General features: G+C 42.0%; 1 protein-coding gene across 1 annotated transcript in view; it reads right to left on the reverse strand.

Moving 5' to 3' along the window:
• Window positions 1-9,526, reverse strand: part of ELL2 (elongation factor, RNA polymerase II, 2) — a 107,415-nt gene extending 97,889 nt beyond the window's left edge. Inside the window, exon 1 of the mRNA XM_006867886.1 lies at window positions 9,380-9,526. Within this exon, the coding sequence (XP_006867948.1) occupies window positions 9,380-9,526 (147 nt within the window). The remainder of the gene's footprint in view (window positions 1-9,379) is intronic.
• Between the last annotated feature and the right edge of the window lie 11,654 nt (window positions 9,527-21,180).

Genomic DNA, 21,180 nt, shown 5'->3' on the forward strand with positions numbered 1-21,180 from the left:
GAAACCTGGACAATGAATAAGCAAGACCAAACAAGAATTAATACCTTTGAACTATGGTTTGGGTAATGAATACTGAATATACCACGGTTTTCAGAAGAATAAACAAATTTGTTTTGGAAGAAGTACAACCCGAATGCTCCTTAGAAGTAAGGATGGCAAGGTTTCTCTTATGTACTTTGGACATGTTATGAGGAGGGTCCGGTCCCTGAAGAAGGACATCATATTTGATACAGTAGAGGGGTCAGTGAAAACCAGGAAGACTTTCAAGGAGATGGACTGACAGAGTGGTTGCTACAGTGGGAGCAAACATGGCAATGACTGTGAGGATGGCCAGGATAGGGCAGTGTTTCATTTGGTTGTATACAGAGTCAACATGAGTTAGAATTGACTCAAGGGCAACGAACAACAACAATTTCACCTTCTTCAAAACATCAATGATCTCCCAAGTTTTCATCCAAATGAAAATGTCTTATTTATGTAAGGCATGTAAGCAGTATAGCATTAGCATTGCTCTTATCCAGCACCAGACACGCAAATATACTTCCCAAATAAAAAAAATCTAATCAACCCTAAGTTGTTTCATTATCAAACAAAAGATTGAGTAAATATTCAGCAAAATGACTCTTATCACCTTTATTTGGACACTCCCATGGACTCTCCCAAGTGCTTCTGATTTCCCTTTTTCTATTAAGGGTATCCATACTAGTTCCATGGGTGGGAAATCACAATTGAACTCATTACCTTAAAAACCTGTTGTTAAACTCTATAAATGTTATCCGTTTTTAATGTCTCTCGCCAGAATCCTAGTTTAGACACTATCTTTGGCCTGGACCACATATTTCTTCCTACCTTGTCTTCTTCCTTCCAGATGAATCTGATATTCATACTGTACATTGAGACCAGAATAATTCTAAAGCTCAAATTCATTATCACATTAAGTTTTTGCTTGTCTTCCTGGGGTTGACGAGTAAGACCCAAACATTTTAGTATGGAAATCAAACTGCTCCAACCTGCCTTTCCTCTCTTAAATATGACTGAGTTCAATTCAATGTGTTAATTTGATTCATGAACCTTTAAGAAGCTTAGAGCCTAATTAATAATATACTGACTCTCTCTTCTTATATTCTATATTAAACTGCAAACACGGAAAAGCTTGGTTTGGGCCTTTGTTGGCAAAGCATTAGTGGATGCCATTAAACCAGTTCTTCCTGAAGATTTAACATGGCTTGCAAAAGCCATAATGCCACAACAGAAACTATATACATAGATAAATAGATAGAGAAAGAGAAGAGAAGGCACAGGAAGAGAAAAGAAGAGAAGAGACAGAGATAGCAATCCATGGAAAATCTTTCAGCTTCATTTTAGTTGTGAAGACACAGCCATTAATTTATTGTATTCTATTCCAGACCTGCTTTTCTAGATTTTTGCGTAAGTCATGAGAGATGCTGTATGGAGCGGAGGTATGCAGGACAGTCAAGTGTGAGGTTATATACATACTTTTCTGAAAGACTTATAGTCAAGGTTTCTTTCTTCTAAAACTTAGTTCATCACATTTTAGGGCTATGTTCTCAAATGCTCTAAATGCAGTTGAGAAAAGCTGGCAAATATGTGCACTGGACTCTGGTACAGAGCTCCTCAGTCTCTTCGTGGAGAGAAAAGGGTCATCAAAAACTTAAAAATGACCCAGCTTCAGTTTGGCTGAAATTCTTGTTTTCTTCCTTTTGTTGACTTTGTCATAAATTACCTAGTAAGCCCTATGAGCACAGCTTCCTCGAGCAAATGGAGCAAATGGAAAGGCTGGATCTGGTGATTGTCCGTGGTAAGCTTTCCTGTAAATCATTCCAAGAATTCTACGCCCCTTTCCTTTTTAAATTCTGGTCTTGAACATGTTCCAATCCTTCACATATGTTCGTTCTTTCTCTTTTTAATTCTGGAGCCAAGGTTCCCGGTCTATCTTTTAGGCAATCTGGCTTACTGTTTTTCACTTGGAGACGCACCCTCCTTTGCTTTGAGCACCTAATCATTTGAATAAACTTTACAAATATGTATGGCAACATAGGGCACAAAATTGATTAAAAAAAATTTTTTTTAAGATTAAGATCACACTAAATGTGGGTCTGTGTTAAAAGGCAGTAAGATTAGCTTATTTAAATTAACACAGGTTATATGAGGCGTTCTGCTCCCGTAAAGATTTACAGCCTCGGAAACCTTGTACAGGGTCGCTATGGGTCAGAACCGACTCGACGGCACTTAACAACAACAACATATTTGTATAGTGCATGTTTTAGAGCACACTTAAGTGTTTTACTTAATAAACACATCCTGAGTTCCTAATAGATTGTGGTGGCAACGCTGCCGGCAGGCCTGGATATTCAAGTGGTGGCCTTTGGTAGTTATAAGGCAGATTATAGGGAACAGTGCACAAACACATTCAATTGTTCAGGGGCAAACAGAAAAGGGAAGAAATAAAGAAAAAGCACAGTATGAGTGTTTTCTGTGCTTTTTAAAACCAAATTCAATTAAATGCTGTAAAGTTCACCTGCAAGAAGCAAGGCTAAGGCAAAGGAAATCACCTGCCACATGACTTGTGGAATCAGTGAAGACCAAGTATTACTACACTAAAGGGAGCTATTATGAAGGACAACAACTTTAGAGGCTTAAATAATGCTTCTGGTGTGGTACTGTGGATTAATGTGCTAGACTGCAAAGTCAGAATGAACCACAAGGCCAGCGGTTCTAGCTCACCAGCTGCTCCTCAAAACCCTATACTGGGTCACCATGGGTCAAAACCTACCCGATGGCACTTAACAACTTTGATTAGAAATAATAGCATCTGACAATATGGAGAAAGACAGTTCCTCGTGAAAATTTAAATGTGTATTTACACAAGTTTTCAAAATACCACCATTTTCCTAGATGATTCTAAGCAAGGCAGGAAAAAATTACTTCAAGCCAATAGTTAGAATTGACAAGGAATGTGTTAACAGACTTGTACCTTAAAGGCATCTGCCTTCAGATCATCAGGGATAAAGAACAAGCAATCCCTGCACCCAAATACAATATACAAAGACATTTGGTGTAAAAACATCTACTACTCACTCATTGCTATGGTTAGATTACAAAGACCAGGATGTTAAGCAAAAATCAGCATTATATGAAAATGGAGGGTGACCACATGATTCTCTAACTGTCAAAATTACATCATTCCATAAATGCCAACCCACAGAATCACAGCCCAGCCAAGTGGAACATAACCTTAACCATCACAGCCAGCATTTCTCTCGCCTAGCACCTTAGCATTTTTTACTGTCAGATGTCCATTGTTAATGTGCAAAATAGTAGATCGCTTACTATGGAAATGTTAGATTATGTGTTAGTTGATAAGAGGAGTAGATGTAGATGGGTAAACCTGATAGTATTTTAATTACCACCTATGAAACTTTGAGTAAACAGTTCTTTAAAAACTACATTGACCATGGAGGGGCTCAACAATGACAGAATCTGAAATTTCAACAAGGTTTTTGTAATTCGAGCAGTGTAGAGATAGGACAAAAGGAACTTTAGATTGACCAAAATTCTTGTGCCACCACATTCCTGTGTCCAGTACCTGTGCCCTGCCATACCCAAGAGAAAAGCTAAGGGGGATGCTAAAGGAAATAAAGTCAAGGTGAAGGATGATCCACAGGAGATTTGCAAGGTTATCTGCTAAGTCTGCGCCTCCAAAGCCAGAGTCTAAGCCCTGATGTGGCACTGTGGGTTAATGCGCTGGACTTCAAAGTCAGTTTGAAACACAAGGTCGGCAATTCAAGCTCACTAGCCACTCCTCAGAAACCCTACACAGGGTCGCTATGGGTGAGAACTGACTTGCTGGCACACAACAACAAGGGAGAGAAAGTATCCAAAGGGAAAAAAGAGAAAGCTGATCCTGACAAGGATGAGAACACTGCAAAAAAACGGAGATACCAAAACAGACCAGACACAGAGAGCTAAAGGTGCTGGAGATGCCATGTGAAGTGTGTGCACTTTTGAAACTGTGAGCTTCTGGTGACTATAAAATTTGAAATACTACTTTTAATCAAGTTTTATAAAAATGCAGGATTTTGTTTTACCTTTTTTAAAAAAAATTTATGCTGTTAGCACACGCAACATTTCATTGCTGCTTTTTTGGGGCATGGGCAAGTGCCACTAACAGAACATCTCTGGAGATGGATGGCTTGTTTGTTGTTGTTAAGTGCCACTCGGTCAGGATCAGACTCATAGAGACCCTGTACAGGGTTTCCAAGGAGCAGCTGGTGAGTTAGAACTGCCGGCCTTAACGGCACACACCGACGTTGCAGTTTACTGGATGCATAAAAAATTCCTTTCCCTTCTAGAGACTACTTCTTAGTTCCCAGGAGGCATTCCCTGACACTGACACACATTAGCCACTTTGGCACGAATGCCTTGTAGTGTGGAAAAACGAAAACTCCTCCCCAGCCCCACAATATCCTCTCCCCCATCTCTGAATTCAGTATAGACTTGACTCCCATAAACTAAGACACTTGTTGGGCCTGACAACCCCAAAATTAGTTCCCAGTATGTCAGACAATCTGTACTTCCCAGTGATGCCATCTCAGTGGCATCTGTCAAAAGACCAGCAGTTCCTTTTTTTCTTTCTTTCTTTCTTTCTCTCTCTCTCTCTCTCTCTCTCTCTCTCTCGCTTTCTTTCTCGTTCTTTCTTTCTTTTGTGAGTCCTCAAACAGCTATTTCTACCATCTTCATTTCAGTTTCTGAAAGTCAGGATTGGATTGTGAAAAGCTTTAAACATGCTAAATGTGAACCAGCAATCCTCACTCTAAACTTTCCCTATTCAGAGCATCAAATGAAGACTTCTTCGTTGGGCTTCTTATAGTAGTTTTCTGATTTTGGTAGTTCATTAAAAGGAAGGGAGTTTGAAAGGTGTTGTATACTGTTAACAATGTCTGCCTATGTCCTGCCTGACATATCAAGATTGTTTATGAAAAATATCTTTAATAAAGCTGATACAGTTTGGTTTTGGGGGAAAAAGGTTCTTGTTACTACCAATGAATTACTTAAATATCAAAATAAAACCAGCTACATTGCTGAGGAAATTATCTAAAAATATGGCATTTTAGAATTTTGAGTTTTCATTTCAAATATAATTTTAGGATACATTTGGTAGAAATCTGTAATTATTGTAATATATGTTCATTTAAAGTACGTAGGGCTTATGTTCCACAGGATCACAGACACAAATTTAGAATAATTATAATTCTAAATTATAAAGTTGTAATTTGTGACTTTATTTCTTTACTTAGTAACTTGTCCCCTCATACAAAACTATTTGTACAGATTTAATTTTTATTTTTTAAATCAGCTTTACAATACATCCTAGATATCTGTCCTAACATCTGAATTTATTTTGCAAATCAAGAAAATGGTTTTTCAATTAATGCTATTTTATAGACAACCAATGTGAAACTGTTTCCATACTCAACGGAGTGGAAAACAATTTTCAGAAGATATTTACTTTAATTGTAACTCTTTCCTGGATTTACAGTGTGTCCCCCTGCCCCCCACTATCACTTTTTAGGAGGTTTCCCAAGATAGCATTCTTTATCTCTTCTCTAAAAATAGAAAACTTGAATAATAAACATCAATTAATTTTGTTTGTGTTTTGAAAGAGTGAGGAATTACAACTTGAGAAAACCAAGACCTCCTAATTTAAAAAGATCCTGTTTCCACTAACTCTAATAATTAATTTACTCTATTTAGCTAATGAACTGTCTAAAGCATGCTATATTGTTTGTTAAGCATCATTGAGTCCGTCCCAACTCAAAGTGACCACCGTATAGGGTTTCTGAGGAGTGGATGGTGGGTTTGAAATGCCGACCTTGTAGTTAGCAGTCCAGTGCTTATCCCGCAAAGCAAACTAGGACTCCATCTAAATCATAGTTTCTTAAAATTTAATAAAACTCACTTCCCTAAAGCTATAGATCATGTGGGTTTAGAATTTTATGAATAAATAATCTGGACTTAAAGAACTCTGATTCTTTATTTAGGAAATCAATCCATGAAATTCCTAGACCTTAAAGAGCAGCCTTTAGAGGAGGGACAATAATAGTCATCATCTTGCACAAACTGACACTATTGTCATGCATCAAGCACCCCACTGTCTGAGCACAGGAACTGTGAGAGACTAGGTCTGACCACTAGAACCTTCCTCACAGTTGGTCAAAGGCATGCTGACACATTGCAAAAGAACAGTTACAATTTAAAATCATGAGCCCTATTTCTGATGAGGAAAGGTGAAAAAAATGAAATAAACATCCTTCTACAGGGAGGATAAAAATTCAGGCAGAGGTCTACTCCTGGCAACTGTTATTGTGCCCCACAGAGGAGCCCTGGTCTGGCCAGAGCTGACAGGAGGGGAGGGCACCGAGGACATATTTGTGGGAGGCTTAGCTGAATACTCCCAAGGATTCTGTTGTATCAACCTGAAATGTCCCTCATTTCTTATTTCCCCACTGGCTTCCTACATTTCACCCCACTGGGGTAACAGTCTCACCCTAATTTTTGTGTTTCCTAGCCTGTTAAGAAGTATTTCTGGGACTGAGGTGCCAGTGTATACCAGTGTATACTCAGGACAAGAGCTGGTTAAGTCAGAAACAAGGCAGTGTCCAATTGCAAAGGCCAAGTCAGCATATTTCTTCTCTTCCCACTGCACACCACTTCCACCACCAGCATTTCTATGACTCAATCTACCTGGCTCCACACTCAGGAAGGTGGAGGGACTCAGGGGAAAAATTCTTCTCCCTTTCCCTTTGCCTCTGTATAGATTAACCAGACTCATTACTTTGCATTCACAGAGATGAGAAAAAATAATAACAATATTAATAGGCAACAGAAGCAGTCAGGAGCTTTAACTTTTTAAAATAAAATCATTTTAAAAAACCATGAACTAAGTGAAAGGTTGAGAAACAAATATAATATTTGATCTCTAATCTCCTAGAAGACACTGGTATATAAATGTAGGGGCTTTTGGAGTCAAAATAATCTACCCTTAATCCTAGCCATGCAAATCTTAGGGTGTAGGAGGTAGAAACGAAAGCCACACAAAAGGTAGGAAAGTAAACAGTCCTCTGTTGGCTGGCCCTCAGTGATCATGTAAATCAATGGGCACTGGGGGTCTTTCCCTGGACACCACCCCCTCTTCACCCTATCCCTTCCCCAGCTGGGTGTAGGATAGTGTCTATCAATCTTATCAAAGTTGACTAGTTTGCCTGCTGCTCCCCACGGGCGGCTGGTAGATCCACTGACTTTAACAATGCCTCTCCTCACCCTCTGTGTGCCTATTTTTCTGCCCCCTGGGTCTGTTTCTGACCATGGCTTGGCCTCTTATGCTAGCTTCTTCCTCTCTCAGCCTCTGTGTGTTTTTCTTTCTTTAAACTCCCTAACCTACCTTCCTCCACTGTCATCCCTTCCCACACCCTCATCTTGGAACAGGCAAGCTTATCATCACTCCATTTTGCAGGGCTGTGTTTCTTCTCTCCAGTATCTGCCCAGTCCTTCTATTTGGCTTCCCCCAGATGGGCCTCTCTCTCTCATTCAGTCCTGGAACTGGTCTCTTCCCTGACTGTGCACCTGTCTGGAAGTACTATGTAATTTTGTATTTCTTTTATCCCCTTGCATCCCTCATTTCCCACTCCCCACACACACATCCCTGGGATTTTTGTGTGCATAGGAAAAGTATCTCTGTGTGTATACAACATCCCCAAAGTCTGTATTTTTCACCATATGCTTCTCTAGAGGGTATACACATATGCCCTCACATGTACACTCATGCGTCCAACTAACTCTGCGAGTGCCCTCCACAAGTCTCTCCTGCTGTATGTTACAGGCTCTTGTACAAACTTGTGTGTCTCATTCTGTGTGCTCACTTATATGACCCATTTGAAGGTTGTCTCTGAATGAGTTCTCTCAGGTTCACTAGATCCCAGTGAGCCAGGGTTCACATCTCTCTTGCGGCTGTCTCTGAGTCTATGCATTTAAAGTATCTGGCACTAGCGGGAGCTCAACAGATGTTAATTCGTTTCTCTACTTTTATCTGAATAATCATGTGAGCTGTGTCTGGGTGTCTCCCTGCCCTTCTATAAGGCCAATTCAAATGTGTTTCCTCGGTATGGACTGAGCTATCTGTCAGGATACCATATGGGTTATATCTCCCGCTGGCTGTCTTCTCTCCTCTCAAAGCAAAATATTATGAGTCCTGCATATGGTATTCCCTTCCTTTATACAACGTGTCCACTCCTATCTCTCTCATCTACACACAATACTATATGTCCATAAATGGATTTCCATGGTCTCGATACCTCTTTTGTATCTCTCACTCCTGACCTCATTCCCACTTTTATTTTTTCAAAGTGAAAATGTGTCAAATTGCAGTGTACGTGTGCCTCTCAGAGCTGTACGCGTGTGTGTTCACGGCTCCATGGGTGCGGACCGCGGGGTGAGAGACGTCAGCGAGCCTCTGCCCAGGGTGCAGTGTATCCCACCACCTCGCGTCTAAGTGAGTCCGGGCTCGGCTCCTCTTTCGGGTCTCTCTCCAACCCCCACCTCACCCACAAGTACTCTAGGTCTTGTTTCCTGGTAAGTGCTGAGGGTGTGAGGGTGTTCGGGTGCTCGGATCTCTCTAATACGGAGTGTTAGTGTGTCTGCCCTGGAGTGGTGTGACTCCGGGAACGTGCGTGTCTCCTTACTTCATACAACAGGGCCTGCGACCATCTCTGGGAATACACGGTGTGCTCCCTCTCTCCGCTAAGCAAAGTGCTTGTCCCTGCAAATGCAAGGGGTGTTTCCCCATACGTGGAAAGTCTACGTCTGGCTTCTGCGGGCCCATAGGTGTTCCCCCAATACACCGACCACCTGTGCCCGCGGATTTTCCAGGGTTGGTAACTGGTACGCCCCCGCGCGCCCCCACCACCGCCTTAGGCAGGATGGTCATCTCACTTGTCTCCCGGATACATCTTTCCCTCTTTAGGGCAGCACCACCAGGAAACCTAGGAGCGCCGTCGGAAAGCCCCTCTGCGGAGGCGCAGCCAAGGCTGGACTGAGACTGCCTCGGCCCTGCCGCCAGGGGCCGCCCGCTCATCCACCTCCCAACGCCCGGCGCCCTCCCGCCCCGGACGGCGGCGTCAGCGACTCTGCCGGGCTGTGCTCAGCCCGACCGCCGCAAGCTCGGACGGCAGCAGCAGGGAGCCACGGCTCCCAGTTCCCGGCGGCCCGGCACCGAGTTTCCGGACCGGAGAGAGAGACAGGGACGGGCGAGAGGCGAAGGGCGCCCCTCTTCCTCTCCAAGCTCCTGGCCCGGTCCACTCACCTTGTGGCTCTGGTAGGTCTCAAGCGCCCTGATCGCCGTCTCGGTGAGCTTCACATGCAGTACAGTGATGTTGTCCTGCCCCAGCCGTCCGCACGACAGCCCATAGCGTTTGTCCTCCCGCAGGCCCGCCGCCCCCCCTGCCGCCATCTTAAACTCCCTGGGGTGCCTCTGCCGACGCCGCTCCAGCTGTAGCCTCCACTGCGGCCGCGGCTGCTCGGGCTTCTGCAGCCGCCGCCACAGCTACGGCCATCCCGCTGCTGACGTACAGTCATATACTGCGCGCAGCCAGAACTCCGGCTACCACCGCCGCCACCCGCCCCACCCTCCAGCTCCGCACTCCGCCCCGCGATCGTCTCATTGGTCCCGCTCCCCTTAGGGCTACTCTCATTGGCCGTTCTCCGCTCTCACGGGGGCGGGGCCCAAAGTCGCTGGAGTTTTGCTCCCAGGACGGGACGTCCGAGAATTTAAGAGGATGACGTCGAGGTGATGCGTCAACTTAATCACATCTGACGTCACGTCTAGTTTTCTTGGCTCGCCGGCAGCGATTGGCAAGGCTGATTTGGGGCTACCCTGCTAATTGAGTATTCAGGTTGCTTGGTCTGATTACCTGAAGGCGGAGCCCTGCCTCTTGGAGGTTATTAGTGAAAAGCAGGCAAGTAGGGGAGCCTTGCTTCCTTTGCTGGTGGTCCAGAGAAGAGGGCCTCCAACCCAAATGTGCGGGGATGACAGTGACCAAGTAAAGATTTTGCTCTCCCCCCTCCCCCCACCAACAGCTAAGTAAGAGATGGTGATGCGCTTGATGTGTACACGTGAAGGAAGAGGCAGTGGGCGGAGTCACCGGAGAGCCCTGCCTTAAAGTTGAGTTTAGTGTCATTTCATTCTATATTTGAAATTAGTGAATTGATTCTAGGCTTTAGGGTTTGTGCAGAGTGTGTGGAGCATCTTAAATATCAAGTCGTCCCTAAAGTTTAAATGCCTTTGGTGTAGTGGGCATAGTATAAAGAACTGAATTTAAAGTTTTTTACCCAACGATGCCTGGTTGTTATCTCAAAGGAACATATTCTGTTCCTCCAAAACTCACCGTAAGTTCAGGGTGTGCCTTTTTCTGTGAAAAGCCACTCTAGTTGAGATGGTATCTCCGTTCAAGGAACTATACATAAATAGAACTGGCCTTGATATAAATTGAAAGGAATATTGACACGTCTCCTTCTCCAGTTGTGTTTTGAGTTCTGTCCAGTTTGACAGGAATGTAGGAGGACTTAAGGCTAGGAGATAGGATAATAAGACCAAGTGGAGGTATCCTGGGTGCGTGGAGGCCTGGCATACTTTCCATTCCTCACAATTCTCTTTGTGTAGGTGTGGCTAAAGGAAGTAGCATAATCAAGAGCCCTCCAGGCTGTCTGTGAATATACTGACACTTAGACTCACTCCCCCTCAGGATGAATTAACTGGATGATCAAAAACACCAGATAAAAACAAACCACTGAAAGGTTTGAAACCATTGAAAGGCAGTTGTCAATGTTTTTGAAATTTGAGATGCTGTTGTTTATGTTTGATTATAAAACCTTGTGTGTTTTTTTTGTTTTTGTTTTTCAGAGATTCCCTAGAAAAAAAATTATGGGAAATGATTCCCACCCTTTTAAATAACATGTGATTTCCCAGGAATATCCAAGTGGATGTTTTCTATGATTCCACCCCACCACCACCACTCCCCTACAGACGCCTGAATAAATCTCTTCTCAAGACTTTACCTTTTCATTCAGACTGATGCACTGAGTTTCAGAATTAATTCTCCTTCCATAGTGAATGGGTTAAGTGGAAATACCTGTATTAAGTGGTGGTTACATCACTAGAGAGCAGTTTGTAAATTGACTTAATTTCAATCCACTAGAATTGGCTGGCTGTTAAAATGTGATTAACACTTGTTAATTTAGTTTACTTCAGTGGTAAGCACAGAGTTAATTATCTTACATTCATTGCATAAATTTAAACAGTCCCAAAAGTGGATTCAGAATTTTACTTTTAGAAGGGACATAGAAGTTTTATTATCTGGTTTTTCAGCTTTCCAAAAATGAATACCTGTTAGGAATTGAATTGTGTCCCCCGAAAATATGTGCTGTAAATCCTATGGTTATAATCCCATTGCGGAATAAGTTTTATATGCTATGTTAATGAGGCAGTATTAGTGTAGGGTGTGTCTTAAATCAATCTCTTTTGAGATACAAAAGAGCAAATTAAGCAAGCAAGAAAGCACAAATGAAGGGGAAGATATACAAGCACATGTTCCACAAGGAATCTAGGGATAGAAACTGAAAAGAGATAAAAATCTTCCCTCAAGCTTACAGAGCGAACCTTCCTTCCCCTAGAGTCAGAAGATAGAGTTTGAAATCTAGCCTCTTAAACAATGAGAAAATACATTTCTCTTCCTTAAGGCCACCTACTGTGGTATTTCTGTTATAGGAGCACTAGATAACAAAGACAATACCTATTCAAATAGTTCATATCAAAGTGAATTATAATCTAAAAGGCATTCTATAAATAAATTATACTTTTCCAATGTTTGACAGGGAAGGAGTGACCACATATCTAAAGCCTTATGTATTTGGAGGGGGTTGCCTAGAACAAGTAAAACCTGTATTTCACAGCTTTTCCAGAGAAGATGGGTAAATCCCCACCCACCTGCCATCTTTACTTGGCCTCCTTATTTAGAATATCTGGTGACATCCAAACAAGAAGAAGAGAGAAGGGGAGAGGGAAGCTGGTTTTAGGGTAGTTTTCAAATGTGTGACCTGCCATCTATTTCCTAGTAACTGATTTTGGGTTTTTTTTTCTTAATTGTGGTAGGAAATTTTTTCTTATGCTTTCTTTTATTGGATAACATAGTCTTTTAGTGGGTAATATGAGATCCTCAGAAGACTGGCTTGGTGATCTTCTGAAAAGTCACAGCCTTGTGAAATACTGTGAAACAGTTCTGCTCTGAACACTGGAAGTTGCCCCAACCCAGAATTGAACCAGACAGCAATCACCACCATCAACACATTATTGTAGTGAGTTAATAATTGTATAGCTTTCCTTCTGAGCTTTTAGACTAGAGAAAGAAGTAATGGCTATATGCAAAGTTATATGGCACTCCATGTAAAATGTAATATGGTAACGCAATATGACATGTCTCAACTTGATTTGTCATTTTGCCAGCCTAGATTCATAGTCATGTTGCAGTGTTCATAGGGTAATTAATTTTGCGAGAACTGATGAAAGTTATTCTTTCTGAGGTTGCCATTTTATAGACTTTTTTTGTATCTCTATTCAATTTAAATAATGAAATAATTATTGAATGCCAACTAATTATAAGATAATGTGGAAAGATTTTAAAAGTAAAATGCATAGTCCCTTATTCCTTTAAATAAATCCCTTTAATTTTCTATTTAAATGAGGTAAGCAAACCACTGTACTCAAAGAAAACAAAAACAATTAAGGGATGGTGGTGGTGGGAGCACCTTTGAGTGGCTGGTGGGTTTGAACTGCCAACCTTGTGGTTAGCAGTATAGTGCTTATCCTACAGCACCACACCAGGAGTCCAAATTGTTGTTTGTTGTTGTTAAGTGCAGTCGAGTTGGTTTTGACCCACAGTGACCCTGTAAAGAGTTTCCAAGGAGCAGATGGTGAGCTTGAACCGCCAACCTTGCAGTTCAAATCGACTTTGCAGTGCAGTGCATTAACCCATAGCATCACACTAGGACTCCATAGGGGTTGTTGTTGTTGTGTGCCATCAAGGACCATTGGGTTCATAAAAAGATACAATTCAACAGGCACTGAAGGTGCTGAACTGTGGTAAACTGTGGGTAAGTTGGTGATTATTTAAAGGGGTTGGTGGTTTCTTGATCCAATTGATTGTTGCCAGGTGAGCATGAAGGAAAACTCAGATTTTATGTGAATCTCCTGAATTTAACTTATTAGTATCTAAGTAAAAACATTAATGAACATGTTGTGGACATTAAAAATATTATTGGGCCAGACTAAGCCTATAGATATCTATTTTTCAACTTCTAATTTAGCGATCGGTGTGGCACTGTAGGATAAAACCCTGGACTGCAAGGTCAGTCGGCAGTTCAAACTCACTAGCCACAGGGGTGCCATGAGTCAGATCCTACTCAATGGTACTTTGTTGTTAGGTGCCATCGAGTCATTACTGACCCATAGTGACCTTATGCACAGCAGAACGAAACACTGCCTGTTCCTGGGCCAACCTCACTACTGTTGCCATGCTTCAGTCCATCAATGCTGCCACTTGACCAGTACATCTTGTTGGCAGTCTTCCTCTTTTCCTCTGACCCTCCACCTTACCAAACAGTGTAGAGGGAGGCAATTTTGTCTTATATCTGCCGTGGTAGTTTTGTGAGTTATTTCTTAAAGTCAGCTATAAAAAAGTTCTACTAATGACCTAACTGGAATCCTGGTGTGGCACTGGAGGATAAGCACTGGATTGCTAACTGCAAGGTCAGTGGTTCAAACTCACCTGTACAGGGTCACTATGAGTCATAACCCACTCCATGGCACTTAAAAAAGAATGTCTTAACTAGGTATGGCCGTTCAAATCCGCCAGCCACCCCACAGGAGAAAGATGAGGCTGTCTGCTCCTGTATAAAGATTGACAGTATTGGAAACCCTGTATAGAGTCACTATGGGTCAGAATTGTTTGTATGTCACCCCTTTTTGAGCTTTTAGACTATGGAAGGAAATAATGGCCTTGTGCAAATTATATTACATGTTCAAAGTCTGTCAGTTTCTTGTACTATGAAAACATGTTGCTGTGATGCTGGAAGCTTTACCGCTGGTGTTTCAAATACCAACAGGGTTACCCATGGTAGACACATTTCAGTGGAATTTCCAGACTAAAAACAGACTAGAAAGAAGGAATAGGTGGTCCACTTCTGATTAGTCCTTGAAAACCTGATGAATAGCAGAAAACATTGTCTAATGTAGTGCTGGAAGATGAGCCCCTCGGTCTGGAAGGCACTTTAAATGCGACTAAGGAAGAGCTGGCTTCTCAAAGTAGTTGTTGTTGTTGTTGTTGTTGTTGTCAGGTGCCATCGAGTCGGAACCGACTCATAGCGACCCCATGCACAGCAGAACGAAACAATGCTCGATCCTGGGCCAACCTCACCACCGCTGCCACTCCCGAGTCCATCAATGATGCCACCTGGCCGATCCATCTCATTGGAGGTCTTCCTCTTTTTCTCTAACCCTCCACCCTACCCAGCATGACATCCTTCTCCAACGATTGTTTCCTCCGGACTACATGTCCAAAGTAGGAGAGACGAAGCTTAGCCATCCTGGCCTCCAAGGAGCACTCTGGCTGCACTTCTTCTCAAAGTAGAGTCTACTTTAATAATAGGCATGGAGAAAAACTTTCATGATCTTTATTGGCTAATGAGAAGACATAGCTGCAAATACCCATTAATATTTGGAATGGAAATGTATAAAACATGAATCTAGAAAAATTGGAAGTGATCAAAGATGAAATGGAAAGCATAAAGATCAATATCCTAGGCATTAGTGAGCTGAAATGGACAGGCACTGATCATTTGAAATCAGACAGTCATATGGCTTACTGCTTGGAATGATAAATTGAAGAGGAATGGTGTTGCATTCATCATTTAAAAGAGCACATCAAGATCCATCTTGAAATACAATGCTCTGTGATAGGATAATATCTATATGCCTATAGGGAAGTCCAGTAACTGCAACTATTATTCACATTTATGCATCAGTCATCAAACTACCAACCACCAAAACCAATGATGAATAAAAGAATTTCACTAAATTCATCAGAGTCCTATTGCGGCGCTGTATTATAAACACTGGGCTGTTACCTCCTAAGTCAGTAGTTCAAACCCATCAGCCACTCCTCAGAAACCCTACATAGGGTCACTCCTGCAAGATGATAAAGTAGAGGGCCATCGAAAAACAGGAAGGACCCCAATGAGATGGACTGAGTGTCACAGTGGCTGCCACAATGGGCTCACACATAACAATGGATTGGAACTGACTCAGTGGCACTTAACAACAACAACCAACTTCTTCAGTCTGAAATTGATCAAACACGCAATCAAGATGCATCGGTAGGGATCTCTAGTTGGAAAATGTGGCCTTGGTGATAGAAATAATGCTGGAAATTTCATGATAGAATTTTGCAAGACCAGTGACTTATTCGTTGCAAATACGTTTTTTCAACATCATAAATGTGACTATACACGTGGACTTCACCAGATGTAATACACAGGAATCAAATTTACTACTTTTGTGGAAATAGACAATGGAAAACCTCAACATCATCAGCTAAAACAAAGTTATGTGCTAGTTGTGGAATCGACAATTTCTTCTATGCAAGTTCAGGCTGAAGATGAAGAGAATGAAAACAAGTCCACTAGAGTTGAAATGTGATGTTTACTTTTATGTTTTATTGACTATGCAAATACATTAGACTTGTGAATCATAACAAACTATGGATAACATTGTGAAGAATGGGAATTCCAGAACACTTCATTGTGCTAGTGTGGAACCTGTACATAGACTAAGAGGAAGTGTTCAAACAGAACAAGAGGATACTGAATGGCTTAAAATAAGAAAAAGTGTACGCCAGGGTTGCATCCTTTAACCATGTTTATTATCTGTTTATACTAAGCAAATAATCTGAGAAATTGAGCTATATGCAGAAGAATGCGGGATCAGAATTGGAGGAAGACTCACTATCATATGCAGATGATACAACCTTGTGTAGTGAAAGGAAAAAGGACTTGAAGCACTTGCTGATGAAGATCAAAGACTGCAGCCTTCAACTCAGTGCTCAGGAAATGATAACTCAATGTAAAAACAACAAAAATATTCACTACTGGACTAATAAACAGCATAATAAGAAACAAAAAAAGGTTGAAGTTGTCAACGATTTCATTTTTTCTTGGATTCTCAATCAGTGCTTGTGGAAGCAGCAGTCAAGAAATCAAAGAATGTATTGCTTTGGGCAAATCTGCTGCACAAGACCTCTTTAAAGTGTTAAAGAGTAAAGATGCCACTTTGAAGACTGAGGTATACCTGACCCAAACCATGGTATTTTCAAATGCCTCATATGCATGTGAAAGAAATTAATAAGGAAGTCTAATGAATAGGGAACCAAAGAAAAATTCATGCTTTTGAATTGGGGTGTTGGAGAAGAATATTGAAAGTACCATGAACTGTCAGAAGAACAAGCATATCATATCTGTCTTGGAAGAAGTACAGTCAGAATGCTCTTTAAAAGCAAATATGGCAGAACTGCAGGAGTCCTGATGTGGCACTGTGGGTTATTGCTCTAGACAGCACAGTCAGTTTGAACTACAAGGTTGGTGGTTCAAGCTCACCAGTCGCTCCTTGGAAACCCTCTAGAGGGTCGCTATGGGTTGGATCCAACTCGATGGCACTTAACACATAACACACACATGGCAGGATTTCATCTCATGTACTTTGGACATGTTGTCAGTAGAGACCAGTTACTGGAAAATTAGTTGTTGTTAAGTGACTTGGAGTTGATTCCAACTCATAGGGATCCTGTATAGGGTTTCCGAGGGTTTTAGAAAAATCTTTGCAGAAGCAGAAAGCGTCATTTTTCTCCCTCGAAGTGATAAAGTAGAGGCCCACTGAGAAAGAGGAAGGCCCAATGAGATGGACTGACACAGGAGCTGCAACAATGGGCTCACACAGAACAATGATTGTGAGGTTGGCACAGCACAGGGCAGTGGTTCCTTTTGTTGTGCACAGAGTCACTATGAGTCAGAAACAACTCAGCAGCACCTAATAACAGCGACATGAGTCAGAATCAACTCTGTAAATGAGTTAGAATATATTAACAGGGAATGGCTTCTGTTATGAAAAGAAAACGAAGAATGTTATAGAATTTTAGCAGAGAAGCTTTCTGTATGGAGAATTCCAGGTGGGAATTTTTGCTCCTTGGTGTTCTCGTTCCCTGATGCTGCCTGCCTCACCCCTCCTCCAATAGTTTTAACCCACCCTTCCCCCAATGGTTTGTAACCTACCCCTCCTCCAATGGTTTTTAATCCACTGCATTATACTGCTTTCCTTTCATGACTTTGGACCAGCTCTGTACAAAATCCTTTCCTTGGATACAGCTGAAGTTAGAGCTTGATGTTTTCTAAAAAACTTTACTAAATATTTATGGTGGTGGTAGTGGTGGTTGCCTGCCATGGAGTTGCTTCCAACTGGTAGTAACCCTGAGGGTTTCTGAGGCTATAAATCAGCGGTGGGGAATGTCTGACCTGTGGCCCATATGTTGTTGTTGTTGTTCTTAAGTGCCATTGAGTTGATCCTGACCCATAGCGACCCTGTATAGGGTTTCCAGGAAGCAGCTGGTGAGCTTGGGCCACCAACCTTGCAGTTCAAATGATTTTGCAGCCATACTCATTAGCCCACAGCGTCACACCAAGACTCCAAGCACCACACCAGGACTCCGTGGGCCATAAAAGGTCCTTAAAATCATTTTGGTCTGGCCCTGCCAAGGCAACTGCAGTTCCAGATATCACATTGCTGTTGTTGTTGTTAGGTGCCATCAAGTCAGTACCGACTCATAGTGACCTGATGCACAGCAGAACGAAACACTGCCCAATTCTGGGCCAAACTCATTGCCATTGCCACGCTTGAGTCCATTGATGCTGCCATATTGCCATTCCATCTCATTGGGGCTCTTCCTCTTTTTCTCTGACCTTACCAAACATGATATCCTTCTCCAGTGACTGGTCCCTCCTGACAATATGTCCGAAGTATGAGAGACGAAGTTTGGCCATTCTTGTGCTCCAAGGAGCACTCTGGCTGCACTTCTCCCAACCATAACTGAAAAGCATCAATTCTTCTGCAGTCTTCCTTATTCACTGTCCAACTTTCTCATGCATATGAAGTTATTGAAAATACCATGGTTTGGGTCAGGCACACCTTAGTCTTCAAGCTGACATCTTTGCTCTTCAACACTTTAAAAAGGTCTTGTGCAGCAGATTTGCCTAATGCAATATGCCGTTTGATTTCTTGACTGCTGCTTCCATGAGTGTAGACAGTTGCTCTAGGAAGTATGAAGTCCTTGACAACTTCAATCTTTTCTCTGTTGATAAGAATGTTGTTTATTGGTCCAGTGGTGAGGATTTTTGTTTTCTTTACATTGAAATGTAATCCATACTGAAGGTTGTGCTCCTTGATCTTCATCAATAAATGTTTCTTTCAGCAAGCAAGGTTGTATCATCTGCATATCACAGGTTGTTAATGAATCTTCCTCCAATCCTGATGCCACATTTTTTTTCATAGAACCCAACTTCTCGGATTATTTGCTCAGCATACAGATTGAGTAAGTATGGTGAAAGAATACAACCCATTCTCACACCTTTCTTAATTTTAAACCATTCAGTGTCCCCATGTTAGAACTACTGCCTCTTGGTCCATGGTTGTTATTGTTATTAAGTGCCATCAAGTCGGTTCCAACCCTTAGCGACCCTGTACAGGGTTTCTGAGGCTGTAAATCTTTATGGGAGCAGAAAGCCTCATCTTTCTCCTGCGGAGCGGATGCTAGTTTCGAACTACTGACCTTAAGGTTCACAACCAGATTCGTAACCACTATGCTACCAGAGTTAGGGGTGAGTTAATTAAATGTTTGACCAAATACAGCAGGCTAATTTTTAAATTGATAATTTTACATGGTCAATGAATGATGTTATAAATTCTGGCAGATAAAAGGTTCCCTAACTCTGTTGTAAATTTTTACGGTAGCAGAAAGCCTCATCTTTCTCCCTAGAAGTAACTAGTAGATTTGTGCTCATGATTCACTCTGGTACAGGTATGGTGCTGTGGGTTAATGCACTGGATAGCAAAGTTGGTTTGAACCGCAAGGTCGGCAGTTCAAGCTCACCGGCCGCTCCTGGGAAACCCTATAGGTTCACTATGGGTTGGAACCGACTCTATGACACTTAACAACAACAACAACAACAACCAGGTCTCCTTAATTGTTTATAGGGAATAGAAATTAAATGACTACAGGACAGACATAAATATTTATTTCTTAAGCACAAGTTTCAAACTGAACAGTTGTTATAACATGTGTGATTATTTTTTTTTTACTCTATCCTAAGAAATATCATATTGCATCATAATGATTATGAAATCTTGCTCTGAATTTCCCAAACCACAATGTAGTAGAACATTAAACCCACAGGTCATACAAAGGTCCTGTATGAGATGTCACTCTGATGCTGATATGGCTTATTAGTGGCTTGGAAAATTCTCTTTAAGAAGTGATTGGGTTCAGATGCAGTCCAGATGGGAGGAACTAGAAGGTGAAATGAAGCTGGGTTTGTAAAGCAAGCTCTTACGTAGATTGTGTATTTATTTGGCATTGGGGTTGAAGGTGGCACTGATGAAGATTATGGGAAAGGAAGGCATATTCTTGGCATCCAAATGTATATGATGATGATCCAAGTCCCCATGATTTCCTGACAGGGATTAATTTATCTGGGGGCTATACTAAGGAGCTCTGGTAGCGTAGTGGTTACGAATCAGGCTGCGAACCTTAAGGTCAGCAGTTCGAGACTACCAGCCGCACTGCGGGAAGAAAAATGAGGCTTTCTGCTCCCGTAAAGATTTACAGCCTCGGAAACCCAGTAGAGGGACGTTATGGGTCGGAACCGACTCAAAGCCACTTAACAACAACAATACTGAAACTGGCAACTTTGGAGGCACATGGTCCAACCTCCCTAAGCATGTTCTCTCTAGAGTCCTAACATTTTCCTGGAGAACTGAGAGAACATAGGACTTGGTTGGACTCTTTCTGGGTCTCTGCCCTTTCCCAATCTTGGAAGAAAGGATTCCAGCTCTGGATTCCCACCTTTATACTCTCCCAGTCTCTAGAGTTCTGGTGTGATGCTGTAAGATAAGCACTGGACTGTTAACTGCAAGGTTGGCAGTTTAAACCAATCAGCTGTCCTTGGAAAACTGTACAAAATTGATATGGGTTGAAACCTACTCGATGGCAGTTAACAACAACATCTACAGTCTTTAAAGTGGTGCCCTGGTGATATAGTGGGTTAAGCATTAGGCTGCTAACCACAAGGTCAACAGTTCAAATCCACCAGCCAAGCCACTCTGTGGGAGAAAGAAGAGGATTTACAGCCTCAGAAACCTTAGGGAACTCTGCCCTATTGGGTCACTTTGAGTTGAAATTGACTTGATGGCGGTGGGTTAGTCTTTAAATTCCTTTCTCCTTTTAGGACAGACTGGTTCATTTCAAAAATTGAAAGTAATTATCTGAAAGTAAGGAAAGCCCTTCATACCACCTTCAAATTTAAATCCCTTCTTGATTCTTGGAGAGACTGAGTAGTAAGCTAGGTGGGCAGATCTGTCCCTCATTATCTCAGAGACATTAAAAGCAAAATTCAATCTAGCTTCCTAAAGCCAATCTTCACTAACATCTTTCTAACAGGCTTTCTTCCTTCTGTGTCCTTTGCCTTTCCCTCCTTGCAGAGCCGTCTCTAGGAAGCTGTATGTCTCTTGGAGTCCTAAAGACTCAAGTTTAATTCCCTAATATACCAAAAAAATCCTTCTGTCCTCTCTTGATAAAAGGGAATATCTTATCCGTGCTGGCTGACTGAATTGTGATGACTGCGCTCCACATATACTTGTGAAGGATTTTATGCTTCCATGTTTGGGATGCTCTCTCCTAACTATGCTCCACTACTGGGAATGGCCTTGTAATAGATTGTCCCTTACTAATCTAC

The sequence above is a fragment of the Chrysochloris asiatica genome, unplaced genomic scaffold (genome assembly GCF_000296735.1).
Source record: "Chrysochloris asiatica unplaced genomic scaffold, ChrAsi1.0 scaffold00111, whole genome shotgun sequence".
NCBI classification, from domain to species: domain Eukaryota; kingdom Metazoa; phylum Chordata; class Mammalia; order Afrosoricida; family Chrysochloridae; genus Chrysochloris; species Chrysochloris asiatica.